The following is a 15,229-nucleotide window of genomic DNA, read 5'->3' as shown; positions in this document are numbered from 1 at the left end:
GGTATTGGTTGGCAGATACAAGAAACATTCTCCTCACAAACATTTTTGTTGTTTGAATGACTCTTATTTTGAAATCCTTGGTATGTTAGACTTTGATTTGATCTGATTGATTTTATTGTTCATACAATTGTTAATACAATCTACATAACACATCACAACATTAAAACTTAATGCATTTATGATTCAGTACATGTTTATGTTATGTTGCATATATTATATTGCTGGGAGAGTACATTGTAAATCTGTGTCTTTTGTGTACTTTGGTTCTGAATGTGTGTTCATGTGTGTGCAGGGTGTGACATACTGTGGGGAAAGCTCCGCCAGCAGCCTGACCATGGCTAACGTCCCCTGGCACCAGGAAGTCGTCGCCTTCGTCCAGCAGCTGGCTGCCATGTTGCCTCAGTATGAGATCGCCTGTGAACATGAGCACTCCAACTGTTTGCTCATCGCACACACAAAGGTTAGAGCTCGGCCTCAGAGAGGGTCATGCATTACCTCATCACACCCCACGTCTGCAGTATGTAGCGTTAAATATGACTTTAGTACTTGCACCTGCTGAAACTGAAACGGTTCAAACACATAACTTTCTTCTTTTGTGTGTGTAAACCCCTCATAAAGTATTCATCAACATGCAGCATCTGTTTGTTAAGTTACAAGAAGCAAGAATATTCTAGCCAAGAAAATGCAGGAAACTCAGCGGATGAAGAATCAGTGCCCAGGTTTTTCCAAGTAACAAATTCATTGGTTCAGGCTTCTCAAATCATAGTCATAGAAAATAGTGATGACATTTTCCCCTGTATTTTCACATTTAATAGACATAGGATTTATGATAAGAAACAGGTTTTCAGGAAACAAGTTCTAAAAGGATTAATCCATACTTTCCGAGTTATTACTACAGTATATGCATTAGTTGTGTGACTCCCCATATATGCCTAGTTTTAGTGTAGAAGAAGTCCCAGTGTATAACTTATACTCATTAGGTTTCATAGTCTGCTGAATGTTTATCAGGTGGAGTTGACTGCTGTTTTGCATATTAGCCTTTCTAAGTTATCAGCGTTATCAGTGGACCTAGACAGTGGATACTGCATCAGCATCCCTTCACACATAATAATGAATAAACTGGGGATTTTCTTTGCATCAGTTGAGATTCTGTAGCAGTTCTTTCCAGAGACAAACACACGCGTCCTTTATCTCCATTTTCTTTCATAGTTGGTTTCCAGACAGCTCATAAACTCACCACACGTTCCTAGTTTTCAAATGGGTGTTTTGATTTTTGTCTTGTTGTATTATTTATATAATTTATTCTCCTGTCTGCCCTCCTTTGGAAATATGCAACCATCACGGTGGTTTACTCTGGCAGAGGTCGCACCGGCCCAAAAAGCATCAGTCAGTGGTGGGTCCTGCCAAGGCAACTGTCCATCAATAATTAATGAATGATGATTAATTGCTGTCTTTGCTCTCTCTGACCAAGTAGAATTTTGAAGCCAGTCAGCCAGGCACACATACCCACACACACAAACACAGAACACACAGAAATGTGTGCTCAGTTAATTATCACAGTTTATTTAAGGACTCAGACTCCTTTGTTTTTATTTACTGCATCTTGTTTTCATGGGACCACTCTCAGATTTGCCTCTGCGGTCTCCTCAGGCTCTCCATGGGCTCCCCAGCGCCTGAAGGGATAACAGGGCAGAGACATGATTGTTTATCATGTATTAGACAAGTTTCCTGCTGCACAGTGCAATGTTTATTCCAGGTCTTCATGTAAATGCTGCACAATATTTTTTCTGATAAATCGCTGGTTTGAAAGTCACAATCCAGTAGCTTCTTGTATCCTGTAAGTTCAAACAGAGATACTATATATTTGGTGTTCAGTGTTTATTTAATAGCTATGTGTTTCCAGTGGGAAAATTAGCTGCAGCTGCACTTTGTGTTTTTTGCTAATTAACAGATATTAGCACGAGTAATATGCAAGTCTTAGATGGTGAACGTGGTACACATGATAGGTCCTAAACATGAGCTAAAGCTGCGCACTCTTATCTTGTTAAAAAAAATTGATGCACACACACTCAGCAGTTCTGGTTTATTCAGATAAAGTGACATGCAGACCTATGTATAACCTCAAAGATCATACCTTCCTGTTGATGACACACACACACACACACACGCTCAGACAGAAAGGCGTTAAAAAGCCATTTGTGCCGTATACATTATAGACACCTTAATTTATTTGCACCTTCTCACCTACAACCATCAGTATTTCTTAATATACTCACTCTCACACACATTATCTCCATCTTTTTCCACTCTCTGCATCAGCCCGCCCCTACAGATACAGCAGTACTGGTGCTTGATGCTCTGAAGCAGGATCGGTCTGTGTGTTAACTAATAGCTGAGGCTGAGCTACCGTGAGAAGAATGAACAGCGTTTTGCACTCTGTGCCTAGTGAGGCTTTTTAAGCATCTGTAAAGGTTTTTTAGAGAAGAAGCAGAGGAGAGAAGCATCAGTAGAAACACACTCCCTGGACAATTATGTTTATTTTCCTACATTGTGAATCTGTTACTCTATATCAATATTGAATTCATCACTGTAATGTATACTGAGAAAGTATCACATTGATCATAATTCATCGAATAAATAAGAATTATAACATGGAAGAGCATAAACTTAAACTGTCTTCATAACAAAAAGACACACCAAGAAACATCCAAATACCTCCATGCTGCTCGTATGTAATGTCCATCTTGTATTGAAGCCCCAAAATGCGAAATTGTCCCGAAAAAAATTTGGACGAACTGGTGAGAGGACGGACCCTGGTTCATCCAAATTTGACGAACCAGGAAGAGGAGCTTCCGCTACAAACAAGCTTGAAATATAGACTTATTTAATTTTTTTCGGGACAATTTCGCATTTCAGGGCTTCAATACAAGACGGACATTACATACGAGCAGCATGGAGGTATTTGGATGTTTTTTGGTGTGTCTTTTTGTTACGAAGACAGTTGGTATCCATTTGCAAGCATTATATGGACATGCACTGCTACGTCGAGACCCCCTGTAACTCAGAGAAGCCACGGATAACTCTGAAACTTCTCCCAGCCCTTAGTCGACATGAGGGTGAGTAGATAATGAGTGAAATTTCAATTTTGGGTGAACTATCCCTTTAATCAAAAACTGTGACCCTCAACACGAGCAACTCCCTGTGTCAATGTTTACAGATGCCAGCAGCACGCTGTCGTCTTTGTTCAGTCATCTATAATACAGCAGAGTTTTGGAACTGGAGGCATTTCTGGTTTCTCTTGTGAAGAGAAAGTCTGATGTTATGCTGTTAAGTGAATGTCTTTGTGTGGCGCAGTCTCAGCAGGAAAAAAGTCCAGAATATTAGGTCCTCCAGGTTTTAATGTTAACTTGCATAACAGCTGAGTTTGAAACACATCACAGGGAAGCACATCAGTCGTGTGTTCATGCTTGCTTACTGCACTCCTTAGATCTTAGAGTTCCATTTGGATGATATCACTGTTTGATGTAGTCCTTTAAAAGACATCAGAGCCGTGTGTGTGTGTGTGTGTGTGTGTGTAGTGATAGATCCTTCTGCACTGACGGATCATCATCATTAGTTCCTTTTCAGTCCCTGGGATCCTCCCATTGATAGGAGATTCTCTCTTTCCTTCTCTCAGTTGTTTCTCTCTTTCATCTCCCTTTTCTTCCCTTCTCCTTTCCCTTCCTTCGTCTTTTTCCTCTTCTTTTTCATTCTCTTCTATCAATTATATGTCATCCTTTCTCTCAAAGGACAGTTTTAGGAGAAAACACATATGACACCTGGGTGGACCTGCAAATTTTTATGGCATTTCCTGTGCTGTAACGTCTTTCAGAGCAACAACACTGTACACACACCTGTCACCTGCCCAGCACGCTGCTGTTAACCCAGAAATAGGAGTAGACAAGGTATGGAGGCTGGTGCACACCTACTGTAACAAATCTTAAGTACACATGTATCAAGTCAAAAAGGGTCTCCCGCACAGTGTCCAATCACTTACAGAAAAACTTTATTGTAGAGGAAGCAATGTTTCGGCCCTCAGGACCTTTTTCAAGCAGAGATTTTTTCTAATTTTGGAGTAAAAAATGTGATTCCAGATAACATCTATCAATACATCTGTGTGTTTCAAAGTTGCATGTGAAGCCATCTGTTTTTGCAGTCATCATGTCAAATGGATTCATCTTTGTTACTGTTGAGAACAACAATGTCTCCTTCAGCCAAGTGCTGGGCTGGTGTGTGTGTGTGTTAGCCTGGCTGCTAAGCTGGCACACATGCACCTTTTGTAGTTGGTAACTGTAGTTGACAAGCCGAGGGCAGCTGGTGTTACCACACCGTTCAGCCTCTTAACTGACCGACCTGTAACCTTTCCTGTATTCACGTCAGCAGTATGGGGGTAAGACTGGGTAAACAACACGTTATTATAAAATAGAAACCCACACATACACTTACAGTACAGCCTTTATTTAAAGAACAGCCTTTCAGCAGTGCAGATGTATAACCTACTGAAATTGACAGACTGAGATTTACTCTTCTAAACAGTCAGAGAAGTCAGGGGTGAGAGCTTGTGGCTGTTGATCAGTATGATAATTTGCTTCTGGTCTGCTACTCCTCATGAAGGCTCCAAGGGAGCATTAGCTGCTGAAAAAACATTGTTGTGGTGGACAACCAACTCCTGATGACATCAACATGAGACATTGGATGTTGATGAATGGCTGGGCAAGGAGAGAGAGGGGTGGGATGGGCAGAGGTGTTCAAGCCTTATGCTAGCATTAGTGGTATTCTCAGAACCAACACATGGCGCATGAAACCAACCAGTTTGAGTCTATGAATCTGTAACTGCTGCCTGACTCCAGCAGATATGGATGCATTCAGCCTCCAGAATCATCTGTACAACATGATGCTTCATTAACACACAACATACAGTAGGGCCAGAGGTCTGGGACCACTTCCTAATGAATGGGAAATAAATCTGGAGGCCAAGACTTTTGGCTGTTGGCAAAAGAAAAACCACGGACAACAGTAATGGTAATTTACTTTATTTGCCTATATAGACAGAAAGGATGTGCATCATTAGACCCAAACAAAGAACATATTCTCCCATTCAGGCGCTACTTACTTCTCTCTAAAGAGTGCACAAGACATTGGAGTGAAAGTACTGCACAGCTCGTTGGCGTGTGCTCATTCATGAAGGCGCCTCCTGTGGTGCTCAGTGAAGTAGCTGTCCTCAGCATCCTCAGTGATCCTCGGTAAAGTTGCCGTCTTCGCTCTCTTTTCTCGTACAGCACCAGCTTTGCTTTGTTGCACAGAGACTGTAATTGTTTTGCAGAGATGCCGGCTGAATAAATATCATCCCTTCTCATTACCAGAAACATTAACAATAGACGCTGCTTTAATCCCCTCCTCTCTCAGGCCTCATTAGCGATGCAGCGGGCAGCGTGTCTCTAATGGCTGAAGCAGGCGCAAGGCATCTAAAGGCTAACGCTCAAACGCTTAATGCCATTCCTCTCTCGGTGGGCCATCGTCTCCAGCAGCAAAGTCTTTAAAACAGCCAAATAAATGTTATTGCTTCATGAGGACATTTTGTCATATCGAGTTGGTGTCTTTTGTAAGACCGTCAGTGATGTAACACTAGCTGTTTCCCTCCTGTTGTGTGAATTATGGTAGTAGAGGCTGTTTGGTACAAGACTGAAAAGCAAGACCCAGTGCTCATAAGGGGGGTCCTGCTAAAGCAAGCCATGAACCTGAAAGAGCGTTTTAAATGGTAAATGCTGAGAGCTTAAAAGCACAACAGCCATCCCCAGTGACAGCTTTGTGTCATATTGCATCCAGTCAAAGCTTATCAAAAACCTCCAAACAATACCCACGAGCGACTTCAAGTCAACAAGGGCTGTTTTACAGACTTTACTACGCGCTGCCACAAACTGCACTAATCTTCAGAAGAGAGGTTGTGTTGTATGTTTTGTTTGGCTGCCTAGGGTTTCCCACCTCTGTGAAACCTCAAGGGGAACGTGGTGGTGGATCAGCTGGAGAGCACTGTTGTGAGCCGGGAAAGCAGAGGTCATGCTCTTCACCTCTCTGCACCGGTTTGGGAAAATAAGCAGGATTAAAGAGGCAGAATGATGTCAGAGGTTTTTCCCCTCACTGCCGAGCACATAAGCTCTTCTTTCTCTCTCTGATAGTCAGCAGTGTGCCTCTTACAAATAAACACACACACACACATCTCTTCAGCCCCTTGCTCTCCTTCTGTCCATTTATCTCCTCGTTTGTATCTCTTCACCAAAATGGATGGCGACTTGGGCAAATGACTAAGAAGCAGTGATTGATAAAAGAAGAGATGTGAGGAGAAAGGTGGAGGTGGGGTTGGTGAAACCACATGCACACAAAAAAAAAGAAAAACAGCAAGAGGCAGAAGTGGAGCAAGACTCACCATAATCAGTGTGGGTCCTTTTGATTACATACAGTATGTGTGTTGCTCTCTGTATTGTTGCTTGTTACATAATTTTCCAAGAAATTAACAACATAAATAAAGTTAAGAACCTATTTCTAATCTATATTTTGTTATCGTCTTCTTTCTTATTAAACAGTTTAGTCTGAGTCATACATGATGTATGACTGGATTCAGACTGGGCTTTGTTAGGTTTATGCACTGTTTCTTTTTCTTTCTTCCTGTCTGTCTGTCTTTCTTTTCTTTTTTTTTGATTCCACAGTAGTAAAAATACTTCTCAGTCGTACCTTGTATCAGCAGCACCAAATACCAACTAGCAGTGATAGCTTCTGTTTTCTGTTTCATTACTACCATCAGTGATTTCTTCTTTGTTACTGAAAATAAATTTTTCCATTACTTCTGTACTTTATTTATGATACAGAGTCCAGTTGCACAAAACACCTTAGGTTTTCTACTAAAGGTTTTTTTCTCCCTGGGTGAGGGAGTTTCCTACAGTAATAGTATCACACAGAATCTCTGAAAAGGTTTTCTCGGGTAAGGATTAAAGTTGAGGTATGTGCACCAGTGAAAACAATTTTATGGAAAAAAAACTTTAAATATCTCCACTGTATGTGACCCCAGAGATCACATGAGCAGAGTCATAAGGTGTAAGACAAAGATGAGAAGAAAACCTTAAATACTTGAAAAATATTTAAAGGAAACCTGTAAGGGAAGACATACAGGAGTTTCATACAACTCAAAATTCCAGGAAAATCTTAAGGTGTTTGGTGCAACCAGTTCTTTGAATTCCAGGTATCACTATGAATGCCTTAAAAGGTTTTCAAAAACAAGCGGATTACGATAAACAGCCTTTCTCACTCTGCCTTTTCCTTGTGCTTTCAGTTCAAGGTGGATGGGGAGTGGTGGACATGGATCGACTACGAGCGCTTCCAGGAGTTGGTCCAGGTTCACGAGGAGAGCGGGGTGCAGCAGAGCTTCTCAGCCTTGGACTACATGGCCAAGACCCCCAGCTGGGCTCTGTTCGGAGCCTGTGAACAAGGTTTTGACCCCGCTGACACGCGCTTCCTACGACGCAACAAAGCCAAAGATATCTCAGGATGCTGATAGATGACAGAGAGAGAGGTAGTGTGGACAGAGCGTGTACTGATACCTTTATCAAAAAATACGTTTCTATCCCCAGTCACTTCAAATGGGTTGTTAGACAGCATTTCTCATCTTCTTCTTCATTTCTCTGTCTTTTCATTTTTCTTCAATTTGGATCTTTAATTTTACTGGTGTGTCCCCCGAGATCAGCCAGAACCTGCCAGAATCATTTCTTTCACACTTATTTTCTAGACATTCCCCTTCACAACCACTGTAAGTGCTTCTTTTTGCTTTGTATATAGATGTTTTATATTTCCTCCTTTTTTTTGTCTATGAGAGGGTCATTATTATGAATGTCTTTGGCTTTGATCTTTATAATCATCTGGCAGCACTCGGGAAGATTTTACACTGTAAGAGTTGAACCTGGCAGTGGTTTCATCGTCAGCCTCATTTCTCACATATTTTATAACCCGTGTTCTAGTGAGGCAGCACAGGACATGATTAGCATGTAAGGAACAGCTCCTTTACTTCTCCTCACATCCTCCGTGGGAGTTACGCATCTTTCCCAGACACCTTTTGCTCTTCCGCCCACTCATTAGGACAGTGGCTGTGTTTACTTGGCAGTGAGAGAAGAGCATCGAGGCTGCATCTCCACTGGGAGAGTCTCTTCACAGCACATGCTTCTTATTGCTCTCTGTGTCTTCTCTTCTTTTTTTTCTTTTTTTTCTTCAGCACTGATGTTGCTCTGTTGCACATTGACACACTGTCAGCTTTGCCTGGAGATTAGAACATGTTGCAGCTTTCCACCACTGATTAGTTTGACAAAGAAACAGGGAGTATTTAAAAAAGAATTAGACATCATAATTAATTTATTTCGCTTAGGAAAACATGACAACATTTTTTAGCTTCACTAGGGACAGATGCAGTCTCAGTAGGTCTGATACAATGAAATAGATAGAAGCATTAAAACTCAGAGAATTGTATGACACACATCGCATGTTATATGTATATCTCTCAGCTCTTAGTTAAATAGACACAACACTGGGCACAGATACACACGCTGTTCATGTAGAAACCATTAAAGATGTTAATATTGATCCTGTCTGATCTACATTCAGACATTATCCAGGATAAGAAGTGAGCATCACGACTGATCTACCTTAGCAACACATTGGTCTAAAAACTTGCATGAAATTTTTCCTCAAGTCCAGCGTGTCAGAAAGAAAAGCCTTTTTTAGTTTTAGTAAGTCCAGGTGTACAAAATGAAGTCCATTTTAATTTGTTGTGATTGAATGTAAATCCAGATGTGAACATTTTGTTTTGGTTTGTTAGATTTGTTTTTGTCAGGTTTGTAATGTGGCACTGCCTCTCTGCTGGAAAACAGTAGGTGTGTGGATACGTCACTGTAATAAATGTGTTTGGAATAATCCTCTGGGTCGTTTGTGATTTTCACATGACACACACACAGAAACACGTAGGCCCATTAAGGCACATGTGTCATACTGTATTTCTGGCTGACATGGTATTGTTTTTTTTCTTTTTTTACTGGTTACAAAGTGGGAAGTTGACATTTTAAAACATACTAAGTGTGGTGAAAGCTTTCTGTGCTGCACTCTGAGGCCAACAGGAGAGCTCTGATTGAACAGGGATACAGCAGAGGTGAAGTTCAGGAGTGATACAACAGAACAGCAGCTCCTCTTATTCCTTTTTACGTTTACTCAGATGTTTGTTGCTGCTGTTCTACTCTTTTTTTTTATCCAGTACTGTTAGTGACTAAGGCAAATTTGTTTTCTTTCTTTGTTGTTGCAGAAGTACAAATCTGTCAAGAACACGTGCATACTTTCTAATAAAATACAATTCAACAGTAACATCATAACAGTCTAAGGCTGCTAAAATATTATGTTATTATTTCCAAAATCATGTCTTTCTCTTTTTAACCGCTCCTGGAAACCTGACAAAGGTTTCACTTGTTCCTCTGCATCACAAATTCAGACAGCACACTCATCCAGGCAGGTGCACAGCTGTGGAGACACAAACCAACATGCCATCCATAAAAACACTGAGATTTGTTCCAGTTTAAATACAATTGGGTGATTATATTAATTACTTCATGTGACTCAACCCTGTCAAATTCAATAACCGAAATTCTGCCAAGTCCTCAGTAAAAAATGTCCAGACCCAGAATATCCAGCATCTATTACAGACTGATGATATAAGGATTCTGTTTTTATTTAGTTTTGGGGCTTTAATTGGTTTGGGGGGAAGTAAAACACTGTTGATGAGTGACTTGATGTTCACCTCTGTAGATAAACAAAAACAAGCTGCACAAACAGGAATAATTCTCACAGTTTGCAGCTAATGAAATGTTCCTATTCTACAGTAGCTCCATAATACCAAACACTTACTTCTTCTCTAATAGCTTTAAACCCTCAGTGAATCTTATTCTTGTTGCTGCTTTAAAAAAAATGTACTGTAAGGACATGGAGACAAAACGTACCACTCCTCTATGCACCAGTGTCTTAAAAATAAAACTAATTTAACAACTTAACAACCTAAGTATAGATACAGTTACAAAGTGTCCCTCCTATTATCAGACTTAGAGATACACAGGAGACAGCAGACTCCTTAGGGGGTTAACTGTCCACGATAAGCTGCTGGGTGTGAAGTTGTGTGACTATAAATATGCAGCATCATGGCAGCTGCTGTTGTAAGTCGATGAGTAAAACAGTCTCGTCCTGTAACTGCTTGGAAAATAAACAACAAAAACAAAACAAGCGAGCAAACGAGCCCTTCTTGAATAAATACAGGTTGAATAGGGCTCTCTCTGAATTGACGCTGCTACAGTTTGTTCATGTGAACAGTGTTTCCTGCTCCATTTGACTCAGCACACACGTACCAGCTTGCGTCGTGAGATAAGCGACAGGAGCAGATTGCCGTCCCAGGACACAAAACCTGCCTGGAAATGATGACAGGACCCAAGGGGATGATGGGTAATGGCTCTGGTGCCCCTTGGGAAAGTAGTTGCAGAGCTGTGTGAGTATCCTTCGCATCCCTAGATATTGAAGAATCACAAGTCTGTATACAGTGTGAAACAGTTTAATACTGAAGTTTATCAAAAACATCACTCGGTTCACATATCCCATATGATTTTCTTCATGCACGGTTTGGAAATCAACATGTTACTTTTAACTTCTGGTACTCGAGTGGAGTTTTAGGTGGTAGTACTGTAAATCAGGGCTACTTTGATCTTGACTCTTGACACCTTTGATCCGAGTCCCTACCCACTCGAGCTGTGAGAATATTCTCATCGGTGCAACCTGACCTTCCACGCAGGGTCTGAGGTCTGTTGTTCTGCTGCTCACAGACATCATCTGCACAACACTGTGGAGAGATACCATTCACTTCCATAGAGCAGCGGAGAACTGGAAATGTTTCAGAAAAAGTTTACAGATTTTTTTTCTCATGCTGAGTTTTTACTGTTTTCTAATTTAAAAGCTTCCTTATTTTGAATGACATTTGGTCCACAGTGGATGAGCAAAATCAGTTAAGGATCCAAATTGTCTTGTGACTGACGTCTGCATTGTTCTCAGTTTGCTGTGCTGTTAAAACAGGCGTCAGCCACGGTTAAAATGACTGTTACGGTCCATTAATTTAAGCTAAAGGAAGAATGGATAATGAACAATGTTGTAAATGCACTGTAAATGGCCATTTATAGTAAATGATGAATGGATTCCCTACAGTTTCAATCATCCACCCATGGAAGTTAGAAGAATATCTCCATGTTTATCTGATATTATTACTGCGGCATTATTACTGAAGGCAGATGGCTGCCCAGTTCAGCTTGACGTTTCTTTTCCTCTTGCAAGGAAGTTTCTGCTTGCTGCTGTTGCCAAGCGCAGTTCAAGGTGGGAATTGTTGGGTCTCTGTAAATAAAATTATAGACAGTCTAGACCTGCTCTGTTTGAAAAGTGCCTTGAGATTATTTCTGTTGTTATTTGGCACTATATGAATAAAATCAACCTGACTTTTACAAGCTTCCCACACTGTTACTGAATACAGCTTTATCATCCAAATATTTTCTGGGTGCAGACCACGATCCCCAGAAGTATTAGTGTCTTTTTTTTTCTTCTTTTTTTTTTATAAAGGGAGTACATGCAGTGATAATTTTTGGATTTGGTTTTATCATCCTCCAGCAGTCCTCTCGTAACACCAGAGAGACATAATTAATAATTGAGACCACCAAAAACAGAAAACATTACAGTGATTGTTTCTCACACAGAGGGGGGAGTCTGCTTTGTAGGAGGACGAGAAGAAGGAAGATGCCGGTGTTGTCCATATATTTGTGATTTCTCTCAAACAACTATGAATCACACACATTTTTTTTTTTATTTCTTTTTCTTCTTCCAACTTTTCCAATCCCACACCAGAACTGGATCCCAGACCCCAAACCCTCTAAATAAGCATTTAGCTGAAACATATGTGAAGCTTAAAACACAAACACACACTCTTGGCTGTGCCCAGGCAATGACAGATGGAGAGTTAAATGCCTTTATTTCATCCAATATGCTTTGTGCTGCAGGTCCTTCGCTGTGTTTCTGTGCTCTGTCAGGTGTTATTTGAAAGCAAGGTCCCAGAGCATGGATTTTTTTTTTCTAGCATTTATAAAATGGAATCTGTTTATTTTGAGGTGTCTGATTCTCCGGAGGTCTAGACATGATAGCCATTAAAGGTTGAACATGTTCCCACAAAGTGAGCCACATATTCTCACAGGTTCATTATGCTCTGTGAGCTTGTCAACTTGCTTGGTTGTCATTATTTCAGCAGGACGTCCACTCAGCCCCAAAACCCTCACTGCCCCTGCAGAAACAGTTGAACAATAGCTTTAGGTGGTGATATTTTCCCTCTGCTTTTGTCCCGGAGGCTTTCTCATCCATTTTTAAGTGGCTCAGAGGCAGCGTGTTGGGGAGGCTGTAAACAGTCCCTGTGTCGTCATGCCTGTCAGATTCCACTCAAACTTGCTGATAATCTGTATATTGCTGTAGGATGTTATCTGTGTGGGTTTGTGTGTGTCGGATAAAGAAGTGGTGTGAAGAAAGGCCCCATCCATTACTCATGTCCCTTTATCTCCTCAGCTTATGTTGGTGTTCATGTGCATCTGTGTTATTTGTGTATTCTGGGTGGGCCAGATGTCCAGACAACCTGGGCTCAAAACGATCTATCATTCGTCAGCTCACCCTGCCTGCGTCCGTCTGTTACCCAGCATCCCTCCTGGCTGATGTGGGTAGTTTCCATAACCTTCTCCAGGACAGGATCATTTGTGGCCCTGTGTTGTAGGCAAATGTCCGAGTGCTGATTCAGCATTATTGTTCACTGACTATGCAACGTGTATGGTACTGGGACAATACAACAATACTGTGTTGTCATTTTACAAAATTCAGAAATTCTTGCGCTTAGTTGCTTAGTTATTTCAATTTTGGCTTGTATCAATTTTGATTGGTCTTCTCTTCTCATTGGCTGATTGTTTTGGGAAAAAAGATGTATTGGTTGGATGGTTGTGATTGCTTTGTTGTGACATCACAAAGTTTCAGAAGTATTGACAGCTCTTTTTAAGGCTCAGTTTCTTAATACAGGCCATGCACTTTTTTTTTGGCTGAGACTTTGATACTTTCAAGGTGCTGACAGGAACATAGACCTGCTTTATCAAAAAACATCTACCATGCAGGACCTTTAATATTATGATTTAATACAAAGGAAAATCTTGTCATTATTGTGATTCGATCATTTCTACTGAATGGGAACATTAGTTCACTCAAACCTTGCAATGTAAGCGCGTTTCTCTCTCTCTCTGTGTGTGTGTGTGTGTGTGTGTGTGTGTGTGTGTGTGTGTGTGTGTGTGTGTGTGTGTGTGTGTGTGTGTGTGTGTGTGTGTGTGTGTGTGTGTGTGTGTGTGTGTGTGTGTGTGTGTGTGTGTGTGTGTCCATACATGAATTCATTCAGACGTGGGAATGAGATTGTCGGCTCTCTGTCAAAGCAACAGATTTGAGGGCAGCTGGGGCCAAATGTGCAGCTGCCCTCTGCCAAAGAGGAAGTTACTGAAAATTACATAAATAGCCCAAAACAAATTAGAGCAATGGTCACAATGGTCATTGTTTATTATTATAACTGACTTGCTTTCACAAAACTTTCCAAAAACTAAAGGAAAAAAAATCACAGTTACTACAAAAGAAAACACTGAACTTAATAAAAGTCAAACTTAAAGAAAGAAAATAAACAAACAAACCTCATTGACACCAAAGTCATTATATTATATTACTGTATTATTGTGTCATATTATGTTGTATTGTTTACAATTTATCATTTTAGTTATAAGGTAATTGTTGAGCAGTGTAATGAGATCACATCTGACTGTTACAGCAGGAAAACCTAGGTCTGTGGGAGAATGTGTTGGTGATCTGAATATTTTTGCTCCAGCTGTATTGATGCCTCTTTCTCTTTTTGAACCAAAATCAAATTTTCACCTCACTTGAAGCAAAGAGCTCAGCTGTGATCACAAGCCAGCAGCATGAATGTCCTGTCAACTGACAAACACACCTGCCCTCTTTTGTTGTGGGAGCTCACTCAGTGAATTTCGGTCATTCATCGTCTGTTTTTGTGTGTCACTCAAAAAAGCATCAGAGCTGACCTTTGACCCCAGAAGTGAGAATCTGCTGCATTGTTTCCTGCCTCTGTGTGTGAGCCATGGATCTATTATAATACATCCATGGTGTGAGCCAGATGTTATAGGCAGTGACCGTGATTAGCTCATATTTCAATCCCCTCTTTAAATAAAGTGAATCAATTAACCAAATGACCGTCTAATGAAGGCATCGTCTTGCATATTGATGCTCTATTTTCGAAGGGGGATTTGCATTCGAATGGTATAATGAATTCTTGCCTGACAACTGACTGGTGGTAAATCACAGCAGTGTGATGAATCATACAAAATCTGTCTCAATAACGAGTTCTGAAATGCATGTGGGGTGTGGAGTGATTAGGAGAGATATGTGCTAATTGCCTGCTGTGTGTCCTGGTCTTGGATCAGTCCTTCTTTCCTCAGGCTCAGCTGTCATATGGTCTGTTTCACAGCACATCGAATAAAGAGAGCAGTCCATGTAAAAGTTGTGCGCCATTGAAAGCAATGAAAGCAGCACTTTAAAGGTGAAAGCCTTCTCTATCTTCTGTATCATCTCTCAAATAATCAATTTTAGTGCCGACCGATTTTAAACGTAGCCTACAGATTTAAAAATTAGCTTGGGCAGAAAAACAAGTTGGTAAAGGAGTGCTATAAGCAAAGTTTCATATATCAAGTTTATATATAGAATTAAAAAGGAAAAAAAATATAGACCTAATCTATTTCTAACCCAAAGCATGCTAATATATGTTGGGAGTGGGAAGATAAAAAAAATGAATGAGAAATTAATTCATATATGCACATACTGTATATTATGAATGAATATCTTGTCCTTAATAAACTTGCACTTATACATTAAATGTATATGGTCACATATTGTGTGCTCACAAAATATACCATATATTTTTTTTAATTCATGTGTTGAACATATGCATTTCACATACTCTTAACTTTATACTGTATATCCAGAGGATGTATATATCTGTAAGTCACGT

At 40.4% G+C, this 15,229-nt stretch overlaps 1 protein-coding gene across 1 annotated transcript in view; it reads left to right on the top strand.

The window, feature by feature from the left end:
* tyw1 (tRNA-yW synthesizing protein 1 homolog) overlaps nucleotides 1-9,478 on the top strand; it is a 61,903-nt gene extending 52,425 nt beyond the window's left edge. Inside the window, exons 15-16 of the mRNA XM_083984399.1 lie at nucleotides 293-460; nucleotides 7,364-9,478. Coding sequence (XP_083840525.1) covers nucleotides 293-460; nucleotides 7,364-7,585 — 390 coding nt within the window. The 3' untranslated portion in view covers nucleotides 7,586-9,478. The remainder of the gene's footprint in view (nucleotides 1-292; nucleotides 461-7,363) is intronic.
* The last annotated feature ends 5,751 nt before the right edge of the window (nucleotides 9,479-15,229 follow it).

The sequence above is a fragment of the Trachurus trachurus genome, assembly GCF_905171665.1.
Source record: "Trachurus trachurus genome assembly, chromosome: 13".
NCBI lineage: Eukaryota > Metazoa > Chordata > Actinopteri > Carangiformes > Carangidae > Trachurus > Trachurus trachurus.
The sequence above is the reverse complement of the archived record's forward strand: the minus strand, read 5'-3'. Positions and strand labels throughout refer to the sequence as shown.